Below are 24,247 nucleotides of genomic sequence, written 5' to 3' on the forward strand. Positions count from 1 at the left end.
CCACATTTTATCTGCTTATAGAATATTGCAATATTTCCCAATTTTGTAACTTTACCACAGTGCATTTTTGTTACTTTACATTTACAAAGCAAGGAGTTCGACCGAAAAAGCAGAAGCCATAATGGACAGTGTTTCCGACTGTCTCTGCTCAATAGAAGCCACTTTGAAAAAATCCATTATTACAGATTGTCTTGGGTTTCTTCTATTCTGACAAGATATGATTATTGTATTACAAATATTTCCAAGAAAACAAATCTTTTTCCTAGCAGCCCTCATAGAGCTAAAAACAGCCAATGATCCTCTGCTGTGCTCCATGTACAGGCCAGTCTCATTGAGACCGCTTGCTACTTTGCTTTGTAATAAGAGGAGATCCATTGGTAATTACTCATTTAGATGACTTGCTGTATGAAGAACTAACTTTTCAACAATGCTCATGTGAAATTATTACACTGGATTTATTTGACCTTGGTTCTCCATCTTGGACTCCAATCTTGCTTGCTAGTTTGGATCCTTGGTTTTGAATACTATATTTGGATCAGTAGTGAATTTTCTATTAAGCATGTGCCTAGGAGTGGTGCTTAGATGCTTGTATTGGCACTGTAAGGGCTAGACGAAACCCTGCACGGCCAAGAAGCCGTGCCTCACACAGAAGTTTAAAATGGTGGGGATGGCCACAGCCCGGCAGCCGTCCTTTCCAGTGGTGGGATCCGGCTGCAACCGGGCGGCCAGGTCGTCCCGTGTGAATGGACACAATCCATGTCCATTATTAACTACTGTGTGCGGTATGGCTTTTGGCCCTGCGGGGTTTAGCCGGACGACAGGAGCCGGCACGTGTGAAATAGCCCTAAGACCAAATGTACCAGTAACTGCAACATATTTCCACTGTACTGTACCACATGCCATTTTGAATGGAGTGTAAATTGGCAGTACATGCACATGATGCCCCTGTAAACTGTCATACGAAGTAAAGTAAATCTTTACAGTGTAAGCTCTTATGAGCAGGGCCCTCTTCCCTTGTGTGCTTTTCCTCCTTTTTCTTAATCCATCTTTGGCACCAAATCCTGCGGTTTACTGCCACAATGATACTTATTCCGGTGTCCTCTGCTGATGGAATTATGTTTATTTACCCTGTACTTATTCTTTATTGTATTCAACTCATTATTTTGCTTATTTTTTTATGTACTCTGTAATTGGGTGCTGGGGATCCCTTGTGGTGTGATATAAATAAAGGATTAAAATAATAATAAATATATATATATATATATATATAAACAATAAAAAAATGTCATAATGTTTTTTTTATTATTTTATTAAATTGCTATTATTAAATGAGGGCTTATAACTAATCAATGAAAATGTTAAAATTAGGCCAGAGGGCAGAGGGTGGGTGCCGCTTCTGTTGTGCCTATGGCTGCCCTCATCGCTAAATCTGCCCCAGATAGAAATAGGACCTTTGTGTACATAATGTCACTACAGTAGATTTGCGGGGTGTGTGTGTGTGTAAAATAAGAACGTTTACATTCTTTACTCGCTCCAAGTTCATACTATTCATAGTGTATATTTGCACTGCACTGTTGCTGCCCAGTTACTGCGAAATGCAAATTTCATGGAGGGATCCTCCCAGGATGTGTCCATCTCAGAATCCTATGAAAATACACTAAGATTCATAGACTAGACACAGCACATGTACAGTATGCAAGGATTTGCCGGATGCAGCTGTGTACAAGATTGTGTGAGATTAATGCTTGGCATAAAGATTTACTTGTTTTCAATACGAGACTTAGTGCCAGTTACATTAAAGAAGGTATGTAATTTTGTGTCTGAACCCAAACCATGTTGCTATGCAAGGGAAGCAAATATGTTTATATTGTTTCTCTGCAGAGTAAATACTGGCTGCTTTTGCATGTAGTCCACAGATGCTAGACCGCTTTATTTGTACATGGAAATTTAGGTTTCAGTATGAACATACCCCACCAAAATCTAAAGGCCCTATACACTAGTCCGATTTGGGCCGATTACAATTAAATTGGTTGAAAAGTGACTAAATTGGATGTGTTTGAAATAACAGAGAGTGTATGTGCAGCCGTCAGGTGCACGATGCGGGTCCTTTTTAGCACCTGCAATTTATTGCATCCGACTTCCCTTGAACTCCCCCCGGCAGCTCCTTTTTACATGAGAGAAATGGCAGATCGAGTGGCAAGTAGGAGGCAAGTGTCTGTACCTCAGACAAGTCGGACCAGTGTAGTGCGCATCTTACACTTGTCCCACCTGCAGTGTGACATGGATTTGCCCTTTTGCTTTTTTGCTTTGCTAACAAAGCTGAATCACGTCCCTTGTTATTCTCTCTTAATGTTGCAAAGACTAAATGGTTGAACAGTCTTTTGGAACAAAAGTCTGTTCTGAGATAATTAATGATGATTGAATTAAATCAACTGTTTATTTGCTTATCTGTAATTCTCTTAATGTTCCTTTAGGTGAGCAAGGCATGGAAGGTTCTTGCCGAAGACGAGCTTTTGTGGTATCGTGTGTGCCAAATGGAAGGGTACATGACTGACAGTGAAGTTACGTCCTGCTTTTCTTGGAAGGAAGCTATGAGAGAAAGATGCACTCAGGAGAGCATGCTGAGGACAAACTGGAAGGTACCATGCCCACTGTGTACGCAGTTCTATTCCAGCTTTACGCACGCATATCAAATCTCTTGCTGAGCCAACCTGCTATCCCTGCTGACATTGCTAGATAAATAAGGCATTTGTTTGTTGATTTATATAAATTGTTATTCATCTTTTTAACGAGATTTTTTTATTTAGTAGTGTAAATATATCCTCTATAAATGATCTTGCACAGAAAGTTTACAAAGTAATGCAGGTATGTACACTACTGTTCAAAAGTTTGGTGTCACCTAGACAATTGAATGTTTCGCATAAAAACTGACTTATTTATCAAATGAGTTGCAAAATTAATAGAACATATATTCAAGACATTAGCAAGGATTTTTATTTGAAATAATAATTGTATAATTCAAACTGGAGCACCTCACACAAGTTGGATTGGCTTGATGGGCACTTCTTACGTACCATATGGTCAAGCTGCTCCCAAAACAGCTCAATGGGGTTGAGGTCTGGTGACTGTGTTGACCACTTCATTACAGACAGAACACCAGCTTCCTGCTTATTTTCTAAATAGTTCTTGCATAATTTGGTGGTGTGCTTTGGGTCATTGGCCATTTTTGAGGAGGATATTTACCTTGTACATATCTCCCACTTTACCAGCACCAAAGCAGCCCCAGACCATCATATTACCTCCACTATGCTTGACAGATGGTGTTAGGCACTCTTCCAGCAGAGTTTTACTTGTTCTGCATCTCAAAAATGTTCTGTGTGATCCAAACACCTCAAACTTTGATTCGTCTGTCCAATGTCTGTTCTTTTGCCCATATTAATCTTTTCCTTTTATTGGCCAGTCTCAGGTATTGCATTTTCTTTGCCACTCTGCCTAGAAGGACAGCATCCCGAGTCGCCTCTTCACTGTAGATGTTGACAATGGGGTTTTACGGTTACTATTTAATAAAGCTGCCAGTTGAGGAACTGTGAGGCATCTATTTCTCAAGCTAGAGACTCTGATGTACTTGTCTTCTTGCTCCATTGTTGATTGGTGCCTCCCAGTTCTTTCTATTCTGGTCAGAGCCTGTTTGTGCTGTTCGCTGAATGGAGTAGTACACAATGTTGTAGGAAATGTTCAGTTTCTTGGCAATTTCTCTCATGGAATAGCTTTCATTTATGAGTTTCACATGAAAGTTCTCTTTCTGGCCATTTAGAGTGTATAATAGTGTATAATACTCAACTAGCTCAAAGGAAGGCCTGCTTTATAGCTGCTCTAACGAGCAAACCCATTTTCAGCTGTGCTAATGTAATTGAACAATGGTTTTCTAATCATCCATTATCCAACGCGATTAGCAAATACAATGTATCATTAGAACACTGGGGTGATGGTTGGTGGAAATGGGCCTCTATACACCTATGTAGGTATTCCTTTAAAAAAACAGACATTTGCAGTTAGTATAGTCATTTACCACATTAACAATGTATACAGTGTATTTCTGATTTAATTTAATGTTCTATTAATTGGATGTATATATGTATGTGTGTGTGTGTGTGTGTGTGTGTGTGTGTGTGTGTGTATGTGTATATATATATATATATATATATATATATATATATATATATAATTTCTTCTGTGTTGATTTGCAAGGCACCGTATTGCTGTTCCATGGGCCGCATACGTAAACCCACGACCTACAAGTTAGACATTAACATTACTTTTAAACCAAAGGGTATTTACAGTAATGAACATATCACTTGTAAGCATGAGTTGAGCTCTGGGCATCTTCATGCTGAAAAGAAAAAGGCCTTTCCAAAACTGGTGCAACAAAGTGGAAGCACACCATCTCTCCAATGGCTTTGAGTGTTGTTGCATCAGTATTTTCCTTGACCGGAAATTAAGCTATGCACACACTATATAATCAATATATCTTTTACATCATTTAGTATCTAAACTCTCTTTCCCGCCCATGGTTCATTAAACCGTCTCATCAAGTGGCATAACCAAGTAATGCAATTTAATTATACAGTACTCTGTACAATCTGCGGTAACATTCTGCATGTAACATCACCATATCAGCCGTGGAATTGTCCAATTAGAAGTGCAGCACATCCAGTGGGATTATTCAATGGACGATGGCCGGGAATTATGGATTTGGGTGTACACGTGTTAAACAATGTCTATGGTAGATGGTTGCAATCCCTGTCTGCACAGTATATTGGACAAGAGATCATAAAGCATGATTGCTGATATTGCACAGTTAATGTGATGTCTGAACAGCAGACTACAGCCTCAGCTGTGAACTTAATCTTTACTAAAAGTATTCATCCTCCGACATAGTGGAATACATATACCTTTTAATTGTTTCTGTAAGCATTGAGTCACCAATTACTTTTCAATGCATAATTACACTTTTGTTCATTTGTTTGGTCCGGAAATTAAACCATGCTAAACTATTCCTCTTTTCATACAAGTATAGTTTCACTTGAACAGAAAGTTTCTAGTTAATGTTAATGGTCATTTGAAGATTGCAATTATTAGCATTAAATAACACAATTTTCTCCCCAAATAACAGTAAAAAAAAAGTTTAATCCAATCAGCCACTCAGTATGTTGTCTTGACGTCACGTCTGGGCGCACATTTGTATTTGACATAGGCCCCTGTAGGCAGTGGACCTTATTCAGCGATGTTTTGGTAATGCGCATTTCTGTGCATTTGCATACGCTGGGAGTGAACAGGCACGGCAAACTGGAAGTTTGCCATCCCATTCGTACACACCAATGTGGACATGCCCATGGGAACGCCCAGCATTTCATGGATGTTCTTATGAAAATTCTAGGCTTTCCCATGGAAATTCAGCAGTGACACGGCTGCAAGGGGTGGACAGCTAACATCACCGGATGTCAGCTGCACGCCCTGTTCCCATACAGGGCGCATGCAAAACTAAGACACCTGAGCGTGTCTTAGTTCTGCGTGTACGTTCAATATCATTCGATGGTTGGCAACCATCGAATGATTTGGTCCACACACACATGGCTGTGAAGGGATGTTTATGCAAAACATCCCTTCGCAGCTGTGCAGGGACCTGGCAGAGAGAGGAAAGGAGGGGGGGGGGGAGCGGGCGGCATTGCGGGTGGCTTCAAAACCACATGCAGCACTGCGAAATTCGCAGCGCTGCGTGTGAGCCAGAATAACCTCCAGTGTCCGGGTGGACAGCACACGCAGCCAGATGCGCCAATATGCCAGTGGTTGTGCTGCAGTGTCGGCATGATCTGTCTGTGAACAACAATGTTTACAGATCCATTGGGTGTACACATTCGCTTACCCGGTAGCAACAAATTGCCCGTTTGCTTTATCACATGTAATTCGGCCCAGTGTGTACCCAGCTTACAGCTAAGTGTACATTTCCACACATGGCTAGCTCATGATTGCTTATTTGTTTAATAAATAATGACTGTAAATTCTACTATTTTGGGGAATTTATAATTTGTGATTTTATTAATAATGTTTTAGGACTTGTTGAGGATTACATAATTATTTAGAATGTAAAACACTTATGTTGTATAACTGTCTGACACTAGTCCTATATCTTGATATTTGTTTGGTGTGTCTATATTTTGGTCTCTCAGATGATATTAGGCCCCCTGTGGTTCGTCTGATAAACTTTTATATTAGTGAGTTTGCCTTTATTCATGCAGGTAAGCCGAGAGAATAAGTACAAGTGTGACGGCGCTGACATTCTGTTCATGGGTTTCTATTTGATTAGGGTTTTTTTCCCCTCCAATATGAAGATGTTCGTTTTTTTCTATGGCCTCTGCGAGGCGACTCAGGTCGCGTTATATTCCTGTCCAGCACACTTTGTCTCGAAACTCTTAAAATAGGCTAATAAATGCACTTTCTAAAAACACATTTCACACCCGCAGGGACCGTCAGATATTGGCAGAGCCTAACACATGTTCTGCATAATGTGATTTTGTTCCCAATGAAGCATTAAGCAGATCCCACATCAAGTGTTGCCAATTTCTAGCCACTCCCCAGGGACATGTGATTGTATTAGCGAGAATTTATTAATATTTCATTAAAATTTTATGAAGGGTTTTTTTTCCCTCTACTTTTCTTATCAGAGGATTGCTCGGAGGAGGGTTTTTAAGTGATTCAGCTTTGATGTTGGGAATTATTGTATTGAAGATAAAAACTAGAGAACCCTTATTACTGTTATGTTCACATATGTTTTAACAGCAGGTTGGATAGCATGCTTATTCTGTGCGAATCCTGCCTCAAGTCACAAAGGGTAGGAAGAGATTATGGAAAGTTGAAATTGAAAATGGATTATTTCAATTAAGTGGCTTGTACAGGCTACGCAACCAGTTTCAGCCTGTAAATCTAGCATCTGGTAATTTGCGAAAATGGCAGCATCTCTTATAGATAGCTGACTTGTCTCCATGTATCTGTCCATTTCAATCAGTGTCGTACCGTTCACAAGGATGTTTAGAATATTTTATATCTCATTGTTAGACCAGGTAAAGATTGCAACTCCAACTTTATTTTTAGGCCTGGCCATCTTGGGTTAAGACAGCCATCTTGTCAGCTGTGTAAGTGTTCATGAGATACAGTAGCAGCCTGTGAATTCTCTGTGAAGTCTTGAAGTACCTATTGTAATCCATTTTGGTACTGATCACACATCTCGTGTGTGTGTGTGTGTGTGTGTGTGTGTGTGTATGCATCTATCTAAAGTGAAAGGGTTATTTAACTTGGTCTAATTGTTGCATAAATAACTTTTATTTATATTCACCATATTAAATAATTACTGATATTTTTAGCAAAAATTAGGCAACTGATTGGTATTTGCGTGTATGGTATGACTAAGAGCCTATTTATTTCTCTCCATGGCTTAGTAAAGTACTGCCCAATTGGCCCCTAACTGTCATTTCTCAAACAACCCGTAACATGCCAGTTAGAAGTTGATTGGCTGGTTCTTTATTAAGCCACTTTATCTCTTTGGAAGGCTTAGTAATTAGACCCCATAGTTTGTTACTAAGGTTATTTGTAGTCACTACACCTTTATTATTTAGCATTAAGCTAGTCCTCTTGCATTTTGTTTATCCAGTATGATGCAGTACAGCTTAGCTTTCCATCTACGAAGTGCCTTGGTAGGAGCATTCCTTCATATAATGTATGTTCATTCAACAAGTCCAGTATGTTTTATCACAATCCTGCTATGGTGAAGAGAACGGGTGCATTGATGTGTATGAAGTCAAGGCAGTGATGACTTGAATTAGATAGATAAAATCTGTACTTTGGAATAGCACGGCGCCTGGCTACGCTACGTTTTCAGCGTAGGCTAAGCTACACTGTCAGCGTAGCCCAACGGCTGCCTAGCGTAGTGACTCCGCAGCAGCCCAACAGCTGCCTAGCATATTTAGCGTAGTGACAGCCCAACGGCTGCCTAGTGTAGTTAGCGTAGTGACTCCGCGGCAGCCCGGCTCTGTTCATGGCTCTGTCCCCGGCGGCCATGGCAAGCCTAGTGAGCGCCTCTCACACAGCGCCGGTAACCGCCAGATCCCCTGCGCTGGCAAATGCCGGCGGAGAGGGGATCATGTGGGCGCCAGCGGAGAGGCGCTCCATCTGTCTGAGACGCAGGTGCATCTCAGATGCTCCTGCGTCTCAGTAATTATTGCAGCAGGGAACGGCAACCCTTCCCGTGTCCGCTTCAGGGAGACGGGGCTAGGGGGTTCGGTACCACATGCGTCTCGTGCACAAAGAGGGTATGCGGGCGCAAGTGCGTCTTAAAGGAGGTATTTGCCGGTGCTTCATGTTACATACTGGCAAATGCCTCCTATTCAAACCCCCACTATCCACGCCAGCCCAAAGTGTGGTGAGCGGACGCATTACGTGTCCCCCCGACCTGTTCATACCACCCACTATCCACGTCGGCGAGCACAGCGGGGGGAAGCAGAATACATGTAATACATGTTGCCACGCTTCGGTCTCGTTGGCTTGCTGCGCTCGCCACACTTTATTAACATCACCTCCACACCGACGTGGATAGAGGGGGGTATGAACAGGTTGGGGGGACACGTAATGTGTGCCCTCACGGGGCTCACTGCGCTCGCCACACTTTATTAACATCACCTCCACACCGACGTGGATAGTGGGGGGGTATGAACAGGTCAGGGGGATACGTAATGTGTGCCCTCACGGGGCTCGATGCGCTCGCCACGCTTTGGGCTGCCGTGGATAGTGGAGGTGTTTCAGGAACACATTCACACCTGCCATATCATATATCTGAGACAGTAATGACGACATGTGATAACTGATAACTGGATTTTAGTGCATAATAAAGAAGAAGAAAAACCACTTAAAGTACAATAATATGAAATAACAAGACAAAGAAAATAATAAAACCGTTATTCTTCAGTTCCTGCATTCACGGAAACTGCAGCTGAAGTTGACACAGTTGTGTCTGCATCTGTGTCGTCTGCTTTGTCAGCCTTTGGGAGCAGAGTTAGGGCATATAGAATCCACTGCCGACAGTTTTTCGCCAAATAAATTCCTGAAGATAGGAGTCCAGATTTTGGGGCGCTGTGCCCCTTCCACTTACTGGTGGTTTATCACTCTTCATTTTATCACTTTTCAAGCTTAGTACATCTGTCCCTCTATCACCCTTGCATTTATCTCTTGTTAAGGCTTAATACATCTGCCCTATTGTCTTGCTATGTATTTTTAAATCTAAACTGAAACCCACACAGCAGCTTCTGTAGCTGGCACTGTGACTGTGCTTATTGCTCTATACATTTACCTATTTTGTCTGTTTCCATCTCATTACATTGTAAATTCCTTGAACAAGGATCTCCTTCCTATTGAATTCAAGTGTCCAAACTGGCTGATGCTTCAAGTTTTATTCATGTTTGCCAAATACGTTATGAAGTACCACATTTTCTATACTATGAATAGAGTAATACATATTATTACAATTTATGGTACTTGTGAGTTATCTGGGCGTCCGATTTGGGTACTTACGATTTGCATGCGATTTGCATGCGATATCGCATACGATATCGCATGCGATATCGCATGCGATTTACGATTTGCATGCGATTTAGCATGCGATTTGCATAAGATTTGCTATTCATTTCATTACCCCACTATCCCCAAAGTGTGTCTATCAACGTGAACCCGAAGCGTGGCGAGCGCAGCGAGCCCGCGAGGGGCGGCGTTACGCGTCCTCCGACCTTTTCATGCCCTACTATCCACTAGGGCGTGGAGTGAGAATAGAATAGTGTGGCGAGCGCAGCGAGCCACCGAGCCCGAAGCGTGGCGAGCGCAGCGAGCCCCGCGAGGGGACGCAGACACCTGTGAAGCCCGCAAGGGTACGCGGATACCTGTGAAGGTGTCCGCGTCCCCTCGCGGGGCTCGCTGCGCTCGCCACGCTTCGGGCTCGGTGGCTCGCTGCGCTCGCCACACTATTCTATTCTCACTCCACGCCCTAGTGGATAGTAGGGCATGAAAAGGTCGGAGGACACGTACCGCCGCCCCTCGCGGGCTCGCTGCGCTCGCCACGCTTCGGGTTCACGTTGATAGACACACTTTGGGGATAGTGAGGTAATGAAATGAATAGCAAATCTTATGCAAATCGCATGCTAAATCGCATGCAAATCGCAAATCGCATGCGATATCGCATGCGATATCGCATGCGATCTAGTACCAAAATCGGACGCCCAGATAACTCACAAGTACCCAATTTATTAAGCTTCCAAAAGTGTACACCGCATTATTCATGGGGAAAACACAAAAGCAAGTAACAGCATGAGTAGGAATCAGAACAGCTAATCATTTCATAAGTATGTGATGTGGACACATGACATGCACAGGAGGGATGAGTACAAGGGTAATGGTAAGGCAGCTCTCTGTGGTTGAGAGCAAGAGGCAGTGGTAGGGTTCCCCCCTTTTAACATTCATTCCCTGCAAGTGCCATTATACACATTTTGCAACCTTATTGCACATCTACATCATAGATTCTATTGAATGACACCTGAACCATCACAATCAGTCTTGTCATTTTGATGTAATTGCTCTCCCACAAAAATTAGATACCAAAGGAAAGGATGTACAGATCAATGATGAAGGAGAAGGGCCTTAGGCAGATACATATATAGAATGAAGAATTGCTAAGCTAAAAGTTTACCACTGTGATGAAACTACCCTTTTTTATACATAATTGTCCATTACAGTTGTGTCTCCCATATCTGAAATGCTTGGACCCAGAAGTATTTTGGATTTTAGATTTTTCTGTATTTTGAAATCTTAGCATACTATTATGTTTCTTACATACATAGCTTGAAGGCCATTTTGTACGATACATTTAATAATTTTGTTCATAAAGCAAATTTTGTGTGCATTGAAACATCTGAAAGGGTCATTATCTCCGTCACGCTCAAAAAATGTTGGTATTCATTATATTTTTGATATTGGAAAATCAACCCATATTAATACAAGTCATAATACTATTTACTGAATTGTAAACTAATATAGATCGAACGTTTCCATTTTTGTCTGTTTCAGAACCGCATTGGTGCTGTTACTCAGCTGCATTATGAACTGGGGAAGGTGCTTTGTGATGTTCATGCATCTGATGGCGTGGTCCTAGCTGGGTAAGTGCAGTGACAGGTAGTAAAATTTGATTGTTGGGGAAAGTCTCATAAGCTAAGGCTGGCTACACATCAGAACTATGGCCATTTGTTCCCGATGGTCGGGCCGAATTCCCTTTGGCCCGGACCATGCTGTTTAGCCGTACACTATAATGAACGACAAAGCTATACCTTGTTCTGTACTCCATTACAGGGAACCATCTGAGCATATGATATCTTCTGTTTAACAGCCGACTAAACAATGTCACTTGTGCAGGAGTGCGCAACTGTGTGTACATACCAGACAATGTGTACGGTTTGTTACAAAATGGTAAATCATACCGAAATCACTCTAGTGTGCACCCTACCTAAGAAAAGTAGTAGAAAACCATTTTATGTCTGGTACTGTGAAATACAGGAAGGTTCCACAGTGTGTGTAAGAGTTAATAGAGATACTTCTTGTACAACTAAACACACATCTGTTGCAACTTTTTTTTATATAACTTAATTTGCTCAGTCGTCCATTAAATGGTATTAGTCAAACTTTCATGTGTTATTGGAGGAATTCATTTGTGGTATAATGGGTTCGTTCACGCTAAAGGTCAGTTGTGTAGATTTGTGACTTATGTAACTGCATGACTTGATTATATACTGTACTTAAAATATTTGATGTCTTGCAAGTATGCGTTCCCCAAGCTGCAGTTTTCCACAGCGAAACGGTTTTAGGTGGGTATTCACATTTCGACAAAACCTATTCATTCTCCCACCGTCTGAAATGTTCCGACAGTCGGAGTGCATTGTAGAAAACTGGTGCAGATTTAATAATTTAGCTTCTGTTTTGGACAATGCAGATTTGTCTTTTAACAAAGTCAGATCTGCACAGGGAAATGCGGCTGAAAACAGACAAATTAATCGGTATGTGCCGATATTTTTTTTTAATACTTGTTCATACTTTTACAAGGAACTTGGACGCTGATTGGCCATGGTAAAGTGTGCCGAGCACAGCGACAGTGGAGCAAGGCAACTGGTCCAAAGCATGGTGAGCATGTCGACATCTGCATGCTAAGGTGTCGACATTTTCATCCAAAAAAAAAGGGAAAACCTCATGTTGACCTTTTTGCAGTGTGTTATGGAAATAGTGGTGGCTATGGTTATGCACCAGACTCTGTTTCATTTACAACCCGGTGCTTTTGGATTAGGTTTGTATCCAATGTTTAAAAGGGCATTAAATTAAGTAGCAAGAGATGGCTGGTAAAAGCATTGCCCTTAAATATTGGATGACCTTTTACCGTATTTACATTTTTGACCATATATACCATTTATTTACTATGTGGTCATATATTCACTATGTGGTCTAGGTTTGCTTTTTCTGTTTTGCTATAATAATTTTATATTTATTATTTTCAAAAAGAATATCAGAATGTTTTTGTCTAAAGCCCCATACACACGGGGCAACCTGGCTCTCTTGCTGTGCAACGTGCATAAGCACAATCGCTCAGCACACATCGGGGGACACCCGCGATGCTGTATGCGGAGCGCGGCTTTGCCTATTTTTTATATGCAAAGCCCTCCGAGCTAGCAGGAAAGCCGGTGCAAGCACTGGCTTTCCCTGTGGGTGATAGTAAAACCAGAACCTTGAACATTAGTCAAAGCTGCTGTTGTAACAGAACCGGTTGCTGGCAGAGGTTTTGTGGTGCTGAACTATGCATAGAAGAGAAGTATGACTAGGTTTTACTACTAAAACTCAATTAAAAAAAGGAGTTAGATTAGAGAAATGAATGACTGAACTCAAGAATGCGATTTAATCGGTACGTACACAGAGGGCCGAAATGTGTCTTTCTCTTATTTGGCAAATGTCAACGTTTACTACTCACTTCTTGACAGGTACTGCCATATGGTAGATGTCACAGCTAATGACGTCTCGGCAGTTGCCTCTTATGATTGGCACTGTAGTGACAAAACAATATTCACAGTTGTCTGTTTGCAGGAACCATAACATGCATTCTGGCCCCATTCTGGTATCTGAGGAGAACGGGTCCACATTTACATCCGCATTTGTGTTACTCTTATAACATTTCACACAGATTTTATTTGTAGAAGTTTCTATATTACTTCAGTGTATTAAAAATAAAATGCAAAGTTACTGTTCGTACCACTGACTTATTGATTTAGAACCTGCATGTATAAATTCCCTCTATCTCTCCAGGAATCTTGCACAGCACTTTGCTTTGTTCAATTAACCAGGGTCCAGCTGCCTTAGCTATAGAGAACAATTGCAGCTACTTAATGATAACCTAACTACCTATTGCTTTTACAGCATAGGGAAAAGTGAGAGGTTATTAAATCTGTACACGCATGCAGCAATAGCCATAAATTGGTTCCATATTGGCATTTTCTTTAGAAAATCAATTCCCATTCACAGAACTTCTGCTGTTCTCTGCACACTAATAGGCCTACAGGTATATGCCCACAGAGGAGATAATACTATCATGATCGTAATGTTAAGACTGTAGACGCAATCTCCAACAAAAAGAGTAAAACACATGATCACCAAAATATAATTAATAACTATTCCTTCTTTAGGGCCTTATTTAAACCTATATTGTTAGGAGTCTTAGCTTTCTACACTAGAGACATTAAGTTCTTTTTTTAAGTTATATCCGCTATATTAATGGTACTTTTTCCTACAGAAGGTGGACACAGATACTGATATGCTAATGTGGGAGGAGGCGTCTTGTATAAATTGATGCTTTCTGCTGTATCTGTGCATCGAATTGTCTGCAAAAACATTGGCCATCCAAGTAAACCTCAGGACATGCAGGATGGCTGGTGTATTCACTCTGCCGGGGCCAAGAAATCTGCATCCATCCCTGACCAAGAAACACCTACAAAACAGTCCGTACCAGTTTCAATTTAATTCCTCCCTTTAGTGTCTAATAATAATCTGATATAAATAAATAAAGAATATCTTGGAAAATATGGCTGGAAGGTGACAGCGATTGGCCTCTGTGTGTGTGTGGTAATTTTTTCACCACACTAGCACTGTACCTGGAAGACATGATCTGGCTGTTTGTGCCGGGCATGTGGAATAGCTGGATCTCATCCAAATTGGATAGTGATCTTGGTATTTCCTTAAGCGCTAATATCGACCTGATTTCTACAGCCGGGAAGTTGTCAAAAGATAAAATAAACTTTGTTGATTGAACTTGCTGTGTAGTTCCGTGATTTGTGGAGATTAGATTACCCTGTAAAAATTCTGTTTCTATTGCAAAAAATACCCAGTACTTGCTCCATGTATTAAAATACTTAGGTTAAGGGAATTAATGTAATGACAATTCACCATAAACCATATTTACTAGGAAATGGTATAGAACGATAGAAAGATGACTGTTTCAGTGGACAATAAGCCATAAATGGGGGCTCATAGCTTGTGGACCCACAGTGATCTGTCTTTTAATATTTAATTAGCTAGTTCATGTATGAGAAATATTAAACATTTTCTCTGTTGACAATTTCAATACATTCAAAAGTCCAGCACTTATTTCACACTTTATGTGAGATAAGTCATGCCCAGACACACAGACAATTTGACGTTTCTGGACAAATTTGGCATATTGTCTCAGTCGCAGGACACCACCTGGTTGGCACTGTTTCAGAGTCAATCAAAAGGTGTCTAAAAATGCCATGGTTCCAAATGTAGCATGGAAGGTTAGAATGCGCCTTCCTGCAATCATTATCTACATGATTTGCCGCTTCGGACTACAGATTGCGCTGTTTGTTTGTCATATATGCTCCATTGTCCGCTTTTTCTAGTCGCATTCACCATCTTCCTGCACTAATGCATTTTAATGAATGACGGTCGCTACATCTGGAAAATCACCGAGCCCATTTACCCAATTGCTGGTCATTCTGATATGTCGCTTTCTTAAGACTTGGGTTTATTTACTAAATGGGAGTTGTATTGAAGACTGCTATGGGCAACCAATCAGATTCTATCTTTTATCTTCTAGAAGGTGCTAAATAAATAAGTAGATTCTGATTGGTTGCCCATAGCAACATCCCATCTTCAGGAGAACTCTCATCTTAGTAAAAAAAAAAAACTTATGGGTCTACTGCTCAATTCATTAGATTTGAGGATAGTGTACCCCAATGCATCTGCTGGTTGAATGTCCCTTAACCTGTTATACACTAAATGACCCGGTGAGTCCGGTAGACACAATTGAAATAAATGGAGCGCTGCTGTTTGTCCCAGAAACAATTCTAGAGCTTATGCAGGCAGTTAGCGGTAATTCGTATCCAGAGCTAGTAATGCTATGAAATGATAGGGAGATTACAGAAAATATATTATTGACCTAGAATGGAAATGCTAAATCAGTATAGCATCAGTTACTGTTATATTATTGGCATAATCCAAATACTGGCAGCTAATGTGCAGATAACTGAAATAGGAATATCTGCTTAATAGCTTACTATAAGTCAAGTGCAGAGCAATCAAATGGCTGCTGGCAAAATGTTTCTTTCCCCCACCACAACTAAATCCTTTTTTTCATTACTTTTTTTTTTTTTTCTTAACCATGCTGTTCTACCTGGAGAATTCTCAGTTCTCAGACCATAGCAGCAGGCAATCTGCTCCCCCAAATACCAGTAAAATAGTCACAGGCTTGAAGCTTTCGTATATCTCTCAAATAAGTTTTTACATTGTCCGAATGTTAGGAAGCGTGTCGCAATACACGTAATTACTTGTCCCCCAAAAGTTTAGTGCCCCATGTAATATGGTTGCCTACCTGACCTTCTCCATGAGGGAGAAAATGCTCTGTTCCTGGACTTCCCTGGTAATGTATGATTGCCATCACCTGTGGTGAAACACCTTTCTTATCAATTACCTGGCTCCCCACAGGTGATGGCAATCATACATTACCAGGGAAGTCCAGGAACAGAGCATTTTCTCCCTTATGGAGAGGGTCAGGTAGGCAAGTATGCCAAGTAAGAGCACTTGGCTTATTTACAGTATGTATGTATGTTGTGCAATCAAATAATGCAAATTACTTCCTAAATCAGCTGAGAAACCGCCAAGATTTCTGCAATTGCTCTTATTTCATTTACATGTTAATCGCGCTATTTTAACCACAACATGGGTTTATTAGAAGGAAAATACAGAACCATCAGGAATATCAATCTGCTTGCTGGTTTAGTGCACTTGCAGCCATTTTTTAGAAGTTACTTCTCCGGAGATCATCTACAGACAGTGCGTTGCATGAATATAATAGCAATGAGTTAGTACGGAGAGCCTGAGAGATGGAGAATCTTGTGTTGATCATTAAAGTTTCATCAGGCGGTTACGATGCTTGTTTTCTCGGTCAGACCTCCAATCCCTTTTCATTTGAGACACAGTTGGCTGCGGTTACCTCACTCCCAATCAATGTTGTATACACTGGCCTTTCTACAGTTACATCTCCCGCAGGATCTCCTTAAAGCCACAGGGCTTTCTGTCTTTCAGACGGAGAACATGATCTGTTTCTTGTGTGGGTTCACTTAGGGACATGAGTCTTGTGCTAGTCACACTTGCTGTATTATTAAGCAGTTTTACTGATAATATTCCTGCTGTAGTAGGTGAGTGATTTTTTTTTAGTTTATACTACAGACACAAATGTCATGCTACTAACCATATTCTGGATTTAATGGTTTGTCTTCAATGTCTATGGAGTGCATTAACTTAATTACAGTTCTATACAGTTCCAAGGTGTTGTGTCACCCACCTGCTTAATTGTTTTGAAATTTGTGTCCAGCACTGGCTGCCTCATCCGTCTTCTCATATGCTGGTCTTATTTTCTACTTCACATGACATCACCATTAACGGATCATATTGCTAAACAAAGACAGGGCTTCAGTTACAGTAAGTGTTTGGTGAATGCTGACAACCTTACCCTAAAGCATAGGAGGGGCAGAGAGAGATTGTAAGATATCTATATAGAAACCACACGAGTCATCTGCACCTGACCCTTTGCGATCTCTTTCAAAGGAGCTTTGCAAAGTCCTGGGGGGTTTTCAGTAATGTGAGATCTCCGTTACCTCAGCTCGTAGATAGGTGGTAGATATTTGGAATTGAGGACAGGACATAAATATTGCCTTGGCATGGCGCTCTGATCCTGTAAATTAAATAAAATGTGCCTTTGTTACCTCTAAATGGCTTTCCTAAATACCATGTGTTATAATGTACCAATCGCCATAAGCAGGGCTGCATTAAGAAAAGGGTATCTGCCTTGGCCTTAGCAGAACAGTTGTCCCAACAGTGGGTTTGTTAGCATTCAGTCCTGGATTTAGGATTTCCTCAAAGACCTATTTCACTGGTTTCCAAACTTTCTCAAATCACTGTACAAGCACTTTTTTTTTTTTTAACATCAATACATTTTTATTGAAAAATCAGTGTTATATATGGGGTACAGAAAAAAAGAGAAAGGGAACAGCTGGAAGAGAAAGGGGGTAGGGGGGATGGGGCGGGGTTAGGGTACATCCAGAATTGAGCATAGGACACAGTAAAACAAATATGACATCACTTGAACAGCAATAATATACATAACAATAACATTTCCTAGATCACAGGGGTACAAGCATCTGTAGGCCAAACGTTTCTTAAGAAATTCTGCACATTTTTTTCCTGCTAAACAAAAGAAGTGCAGAATACAGGCATCATACCATACAATAATTTTTTTTTTATTATTTGAAAGTAAATTGGACCTACCTGTCATCCCTGAGCTGGGTACACACACACATTAGACAGTGCAAACGATCCAATTTTGATAATATTTTCTTGCATATCGGCTAGTGTGTATGGACTACACACTATATAGTGCACTGCATATATATATATATATATATAGCGCATGCTGTCATTGAATATGTAGTCAGAATGTTACTGCATGTACAACAGAGGGGGTCTCTGACGTCCCATGGGAGTGCGCACAGTTAACAATACAGTATGTACACACTACCCATAATGCACAATAAATATTGTTAACAATATTGTCAGTTACGTGGCAGTGGACAGGGTTGCACTAGTTTATCCTATAACTTGAACCATGTATAATTTGATTTGGTCCACCAACCCTCTGCAAATGATCTGCAGCACCCTGGGTGCTATGACACACAGTTTTGGAACTGCTGTTCTATTTCATACCCTAAATTTCCTTTGAAAATTAGAGAATTTTTAATTTAAACATTAGAATTTCCTCCTTCAGCTAAAGCTGAGCACACATTGGACTATAAGAAAATCTGCAATAGTCGTCTGTATAATCCCTTGAACTCCCGGACAAACAATATAGTGCATAAACACTGTGCAATCTTACAGATGAATTAACGATATATCATACATTAGTAGGTCGTTTGGTCATTACACACAGTATATATATCTATTTTTATGTGCGTACATGCTTTTTAAAGACACAGCAGGTGCACGCAAAGTGCATACACACCGGATGATTTCAACGATTTGTTTTTATAATCTGTTTGACTTGGGCAAATATTAAAATATTTTGTCTAGTGTGTACCCAGCTTAAGTTGTTTGTTCTTAGATCACTGTTAAAAAAATAAAAACAAATAAATATAGATGTGCACACTTAGGGGTTTATTCTGGTTCACTCGCAAAGCTGTGAATTTGGCAGCTTTGTGAGCCATTTAAACACTGCCCGCCACCCGCATGAACGACCACCCGCCGCATGCACCACAGATGTCCCCGCAGGCATGTGAATGGATGTTTTGCATAAGCATCCATTCGCAGCTTGTGTGCGGGGGGCGAAATCATTTGATGGTCGCTGACCATAGAATGCTTTTGCTATCGCTCGCAGTCAGTCTTTGCTGGCCTTAGAGCTACAACACCCTGTACGAACTCACGTCACCGGCGAATTTCCATGGGAATGCCTCACCTGTACATTCTATATGTCGGTATTTTGACCCGGTCGGGATTTTGACTGCATCCTGGCAAGAAGATGTCAGTGGCTAAACAACCTGAAAGTTCTAATTCTGAGCTTAAAACTATTCCAAGTCTTAAAGCCCCCATACATTAGGCCGACTTGTCCAAAGGACAAGTCGGACCTAATCATCCTGACAGTTCCCCATGGAGGTCTCACATGATTTAGCACGGGGTACGGTCATTGGGTCACCAGCAAGTTGTTAGACCGTCAGTAGGTTGACATGCATTAAGTTCAACATGTGTCTAAGTAGACATGCAGGAAGGTCGACAGGGTCATTAGGTCAACATGGTCATAAGGTTGACATGAGTTAGGTCGACAGTCAAAAGGTCGACATGGGGTTTTGCACTGTTTTTTGAGCCGACATGTGCTGACAGGTGGTATTTCATGCCCTACCATCCACTAGGGTGTGGTGGGAGAATAAAATAGTGTGCCTGAAGCATTGGAGAGAAGCGAGCCATGCGAGTGGACGTGGTGCACCTTAACCCGTGTCCATGTCGACATTTGGATGATAAAACTGAAAAACCCCATGTCGACCTTTTGACTGTCGACCTAACCCATGTCGACTTAATGCCCCTGTTGACCTAGACTCATGTCGACCTTCCTGCATGTCGATGGTCGGCGGGCGCACGTAGAAGGCGTGTGAGCTGAGTAGCGTACGGGAAGCCAGGCTCCTTCTACATGTGCCAGCCGCCCGGCTTCACATACCCAGCTCCCTGTTCCCCCTGCTGCGCCTCCAGGCTACACACAAAATTTACCAAATCTTTTGTGCAGCCCGTCCAACCTCCCGACTCCGACCCGATGCACACGGGACTGTGCATTGGGTCGGAAGGTACTGTATGTCTGCACATGCAATTTGGGCCGATTTCATGGCCCGATCCATCCAAATCAGGTGAAATCGCCCCAACATCGCATAGTGTATGGGGGCCTTTAAATAGAGCTATGCGCTTCCCCATCTAAAGCTGAAAGATCTACAAATCATCATTCAACGTAATTTGCACCATAAAAAACACACAAAGAAAAATAACATTATTTTTGGCATATAGTGATTGTTCAAAAACTTAATATCTTAAATACAGCTGCATTAGTATTGGTATTTACCTCAGGCTTCCCTTCTCTGTTCTCATGACTCAGAATAGCACGACCTCCTAGCTACAGAACTATTCCGTGCAATTCCATAGTCTCTGCCCAGTACACAAACCCAAACGGCCATTCCACTAAAAGAGAGAACCATCCAATTCAGAATCTCAAAGATGAAAAATTGTGTAAATTTACTACTGATCTTTTGGCTGAACCTTACTATTTACATTCAAAGTAAAATATGTCTGTACGTGGCCCAAAGTCAGCACCTAAGTATTTTAACCCCTGAGGATGAGTTGTGCTAAGCCCTGCTTGTGCGCACACTGTGGATAGGACAACTTGTTGCCTGCAGTGTCAGGTATAGCACCTCTCAAAACGAGATTACCTTGTACCCACTGGTCCTGATGGCCAGTGGAGATTACGTACAGCCATCAGCGCCCAAATTAAATTTAAAGTGCAATCATTACGCGCATGTACATTGTGCAATGTTGTAGAAAATGAATGAAAATGGTGGGGGAAAGGACTTGAAGGGGGGTATTCAATCATCCGCAGCCATCTCCCGACTGGGAAAGATGGCTGCGGGGCCCTATTCAATGCTGTCTTCCCCGACAGCATTGAACAGGGTATCTTTCACAAGCAGTCGGCTCATTCTGCGGAGAACGGCCAGGAAGTGACGAGCTACCGGCTGCAGCTCGCCTCTTCCCGGCCGCAGCTCGCAGCCATTGAATTCCGCCTGCTTGTTCAAGCAGACTGAGAATGGGACCGGGTCACGGCTGTCAGGCCAGCTCGACAGCCGTGGCCCATGATTGAATACCCCCCCTTAATCTTTTTATCTCTACCATTATATAACATAGAAAGATGGGGTACCCTTTTTTGAAAGATGGGAGTTTCTTCTTTCAGTAATACCCATATAAAAGTAGTATCTGTTGATCACACTGATCACCAGACATTACCCACCTGCTCTAAATAAGAATAATGTAGTACAGGCATCTGGGGTGATATCTCCCAACTTGAGCTACCAGGGAAGCTACTGTAAGTCGGACTAGTGAATGGGGGCCTTAAGAGTTATTACACTATGATAAGAAAGAGCAAAATAAAAATCTTCCCTCAAAATAGTGGCCTATTGGGTCATTCCATGATAACAAATGTTACATTTTGACTAAAAAAAATTATGTGAAATATATTTTTTGAGCATGTATTTTAAATATTTTGTACAAAGTAAATGTTGTTTTTGTGGTACATGATATGCTTTAATTTTGATGCAAAGCCCATTTTCATGGAATGACCCTATAGCTCATTCTTATAAGCATTAAAATGAATATTTCGTATTGCGCTTACAGCACACCACCCAAGCCCAGTAAGTCAACCTACATCTCTTAAAAGGGTATGTCTACAATGCATGTGTTTATAGGTCATTAAAATTGTAAAATCTCTTTGGATTTGTGCGTTGTTGTGGGGGGGATTGTTCTGCACATTTAGCCCTTCTACAAAAAGTGAGCAAAAATATATTTTTATTTTTGTAGACTTGGAGGTAAAACATAAACTTAACTACTGTATGTGCAGATCTATAAACACAATAAGAATGTTGCACAAAATAACGTGTGCGAGCGTGCACGGACTATGAAACCTGCACATGCGCACTGCGGTAGTTGTGCATACGTAATTAGCTAAATTACGCCTTGCCTGCGAATTTGCATGTCAACCAGAATAACCTCTTTAGTTTCATATCATGTTGCAAAATAAATAGTTTCTGATTCTTTTTTTCATTATAGTTGTACTCAACTGTGAGTATAGTATTTTAGTATTAATGTCTTCTTGTCTGCAGTTTAGTTTAGTTCACCCACTAAAACATGGAACTGTGTAAATTATTCACCATAATGTATAAGTATACTTTGTGTGTATTTTTCTTTTTTATGAAAGTACATATATTCTGGTGAGAGAACTTGCATAAAGGAAATGTGCTAATATCTAATGTTTGGGTTTAATATGGAAATGTATATGTTAACGAACCAATAAGCTATGTCTAACTACTGCACCTTTAAGGTGTTGTCAATGGTAAATCGTAAAATGGATAAAAATATGCCCGCCAAGAGCTAGTGCCCAACGGCTGACAATTAGCCGGCCTGTCAGCACCACTTCTCCATCATTTGATTGTGGTTGGCATGAGACCTCGATGAAGACATCTGGGGCCCTGGAGGGAGATTGCGGCTATTTTTCTCCCACCACTGGACCTCTTTGTACTGGATGATTTCTGTCTGTGTGTTAGCCAGGCTGGCTTGAAAGCTGGCATTATATTTTTCATGTCCTGGACACTTCATCTTTGCTTTTTCAATGCCACTTCATTAGGGGCACAATCCAGCTCACAACTGCAGTCCTTTCTCACTTAAATGCCAGTTATAATGGAAACTTTCTCCAGTTTTCCCTTTACTCCTATATTGTTGGTCAAGTTTTTTTCTCGCTTTGGAAAGATGGGGCATGATTTGGGCATTGCCAGGGTGACCCACTAGTTCCAACAAATGCATTAGACAGATTCTGCTACCGTGTTGCTCAGCTGTCACACAGCTACTCAGCTGCTATATGTGTAGAAACACAAAACCGGACTGTCTCCTAATGAGGCATGTTAGAAAAATATTACCAACCGTGCCATGTCACATCCCTGATTCCGAGCTGTGCTCTTTGCTTCCAAGGTGTTTTAAACTAGAAAACACAACCCTAATTTGGAATGAAATGTTATTGATTGGAGTTAAACAAGGAGTGTCGCTTTTATACTTTATTACTGTTTACCTTACTCCAAATATTAAGTGGAAATGTCATCAGACCTCAGTGTCAATTCAAAATCCCATGCTTATATATAGATATATATTAAAATCATGTTTTAATAGAACCTTATTCCGCATGTTAAATTTGTGTGTGCTAGAGATCTTGCTGAGTGAACAAATCTCATGACTACTGTAAGGTGCATATATGTTGTTCAAACTCTATTGTTTAGTGAAAAGAACAAATTTACAATTTGGCTTTAACTAGCACTTTTACATTGTGCTCCATGACTGATATATTTTAAAGTTCTTTAGCTTAGAGACTGGTTTGCAACTCTCAACAGAAGCAGATCTACCAAATCAGACAAATGCAAAGAAGCAGTCAGCTACATAGATGCTATTTTAATCATCTTAGTTCTATTTTTTACTTGAGTTTGGATATTAAAGATTATTTCCAGTATGGGGAGGCAACTTTTTAACTTTTATGATATTTTGAAGGGAGGGACTGGTTGTGTTGTATATAATACACAATAATCTGCAAAGATCGACTATGGATCATTCCAGTAAACAGATGGGTACATTGTGAAACAATGGTTAACTAACTTCCCAACATTTATTGTGAGCACCGTGGCTGGTCAGCCCTGGATGGGGTACCTGGGGGAGTGGGGACCCCCTCAATAATGTGGTGTCTCCCCCCCCTTTGGACTTATTACAGTCCCATGGTTAGCTACTCCGTTGCCTACCTCCGTTCTAACACGTGATCCATCTGAGAGCACTTTGGACTCCAAAGCGCCAAGTGTTTTCCTTTTAAGAGGAAAGCCCTATAGTTCCTCATGCACAAATTTCTCAAACAGCATGAAGTCTCCATTCATTTTTGTATGCAGATCTTGGTAAATAAAGGAGGGTGAGATTTAATAGGATGAGAGATTTGGTAAGAAATCTCCAGGTTTTTTTAAAGCAGCAATCATTTACACTGCTTAACCAGTTTGATTTTGACGTGCAAATGATTGCCGCTTAAAAAAAAAAAACCTGGAGATTTCATACCAAATCTCTCACTTTCTGAAATCTCTCATCCTATTAAATCTCACCCAATGTGTCTTGTTTTTAAAATAATGGTATAAGCTCAATTCCACTCCAGGCCATTACAAGTGGAACTTCTCCAACGATGAAATCTCTGCAGTCTACACCTCAAATCACAAGTGATTGTTCTATCCAGAGAAGA

The 24,247-nt window shown here is 41.0% G+C and overlaps 1 protein-coding gene across 1 annotated transcript in view; it reads left to right on the forward strand.

Annotated features, from left to right (window-relative positions):
* Positions 1–24,247, forward strand: part of FBXW8 (F-box and WD repeat domain containing 8) — an 87,357-nt gene that overhangs the window by 13,705 nt on the left and 49,405 nt on the right. Inside the window, exons 3-4 of the mRNA XM_083151453.1 lie at positions 2,475–2,639; positions 11,161–11,249. Coding sequence (XP_083007579.1) covers positions 2,475–2,639; positions 11,161–11,249 — 254 coding nt within the window. The remainder of the gene's footprint in view (positions 1–2,474; positions 2,640–11,160; positions 11,250–24,247) is intronic.

This window comes from Crinia signifera, chromosome 1 (assembly GCF_055691185.1).
Source record: "Crinia signifera chromosome 1, ASM5569118v1, whole genome shotgun sequence".
NCBI lineage: Eukaryota > Metazoa > Chordata > Amphibia > Anura > Myobatrachidae > Crinia > Crinia signifera.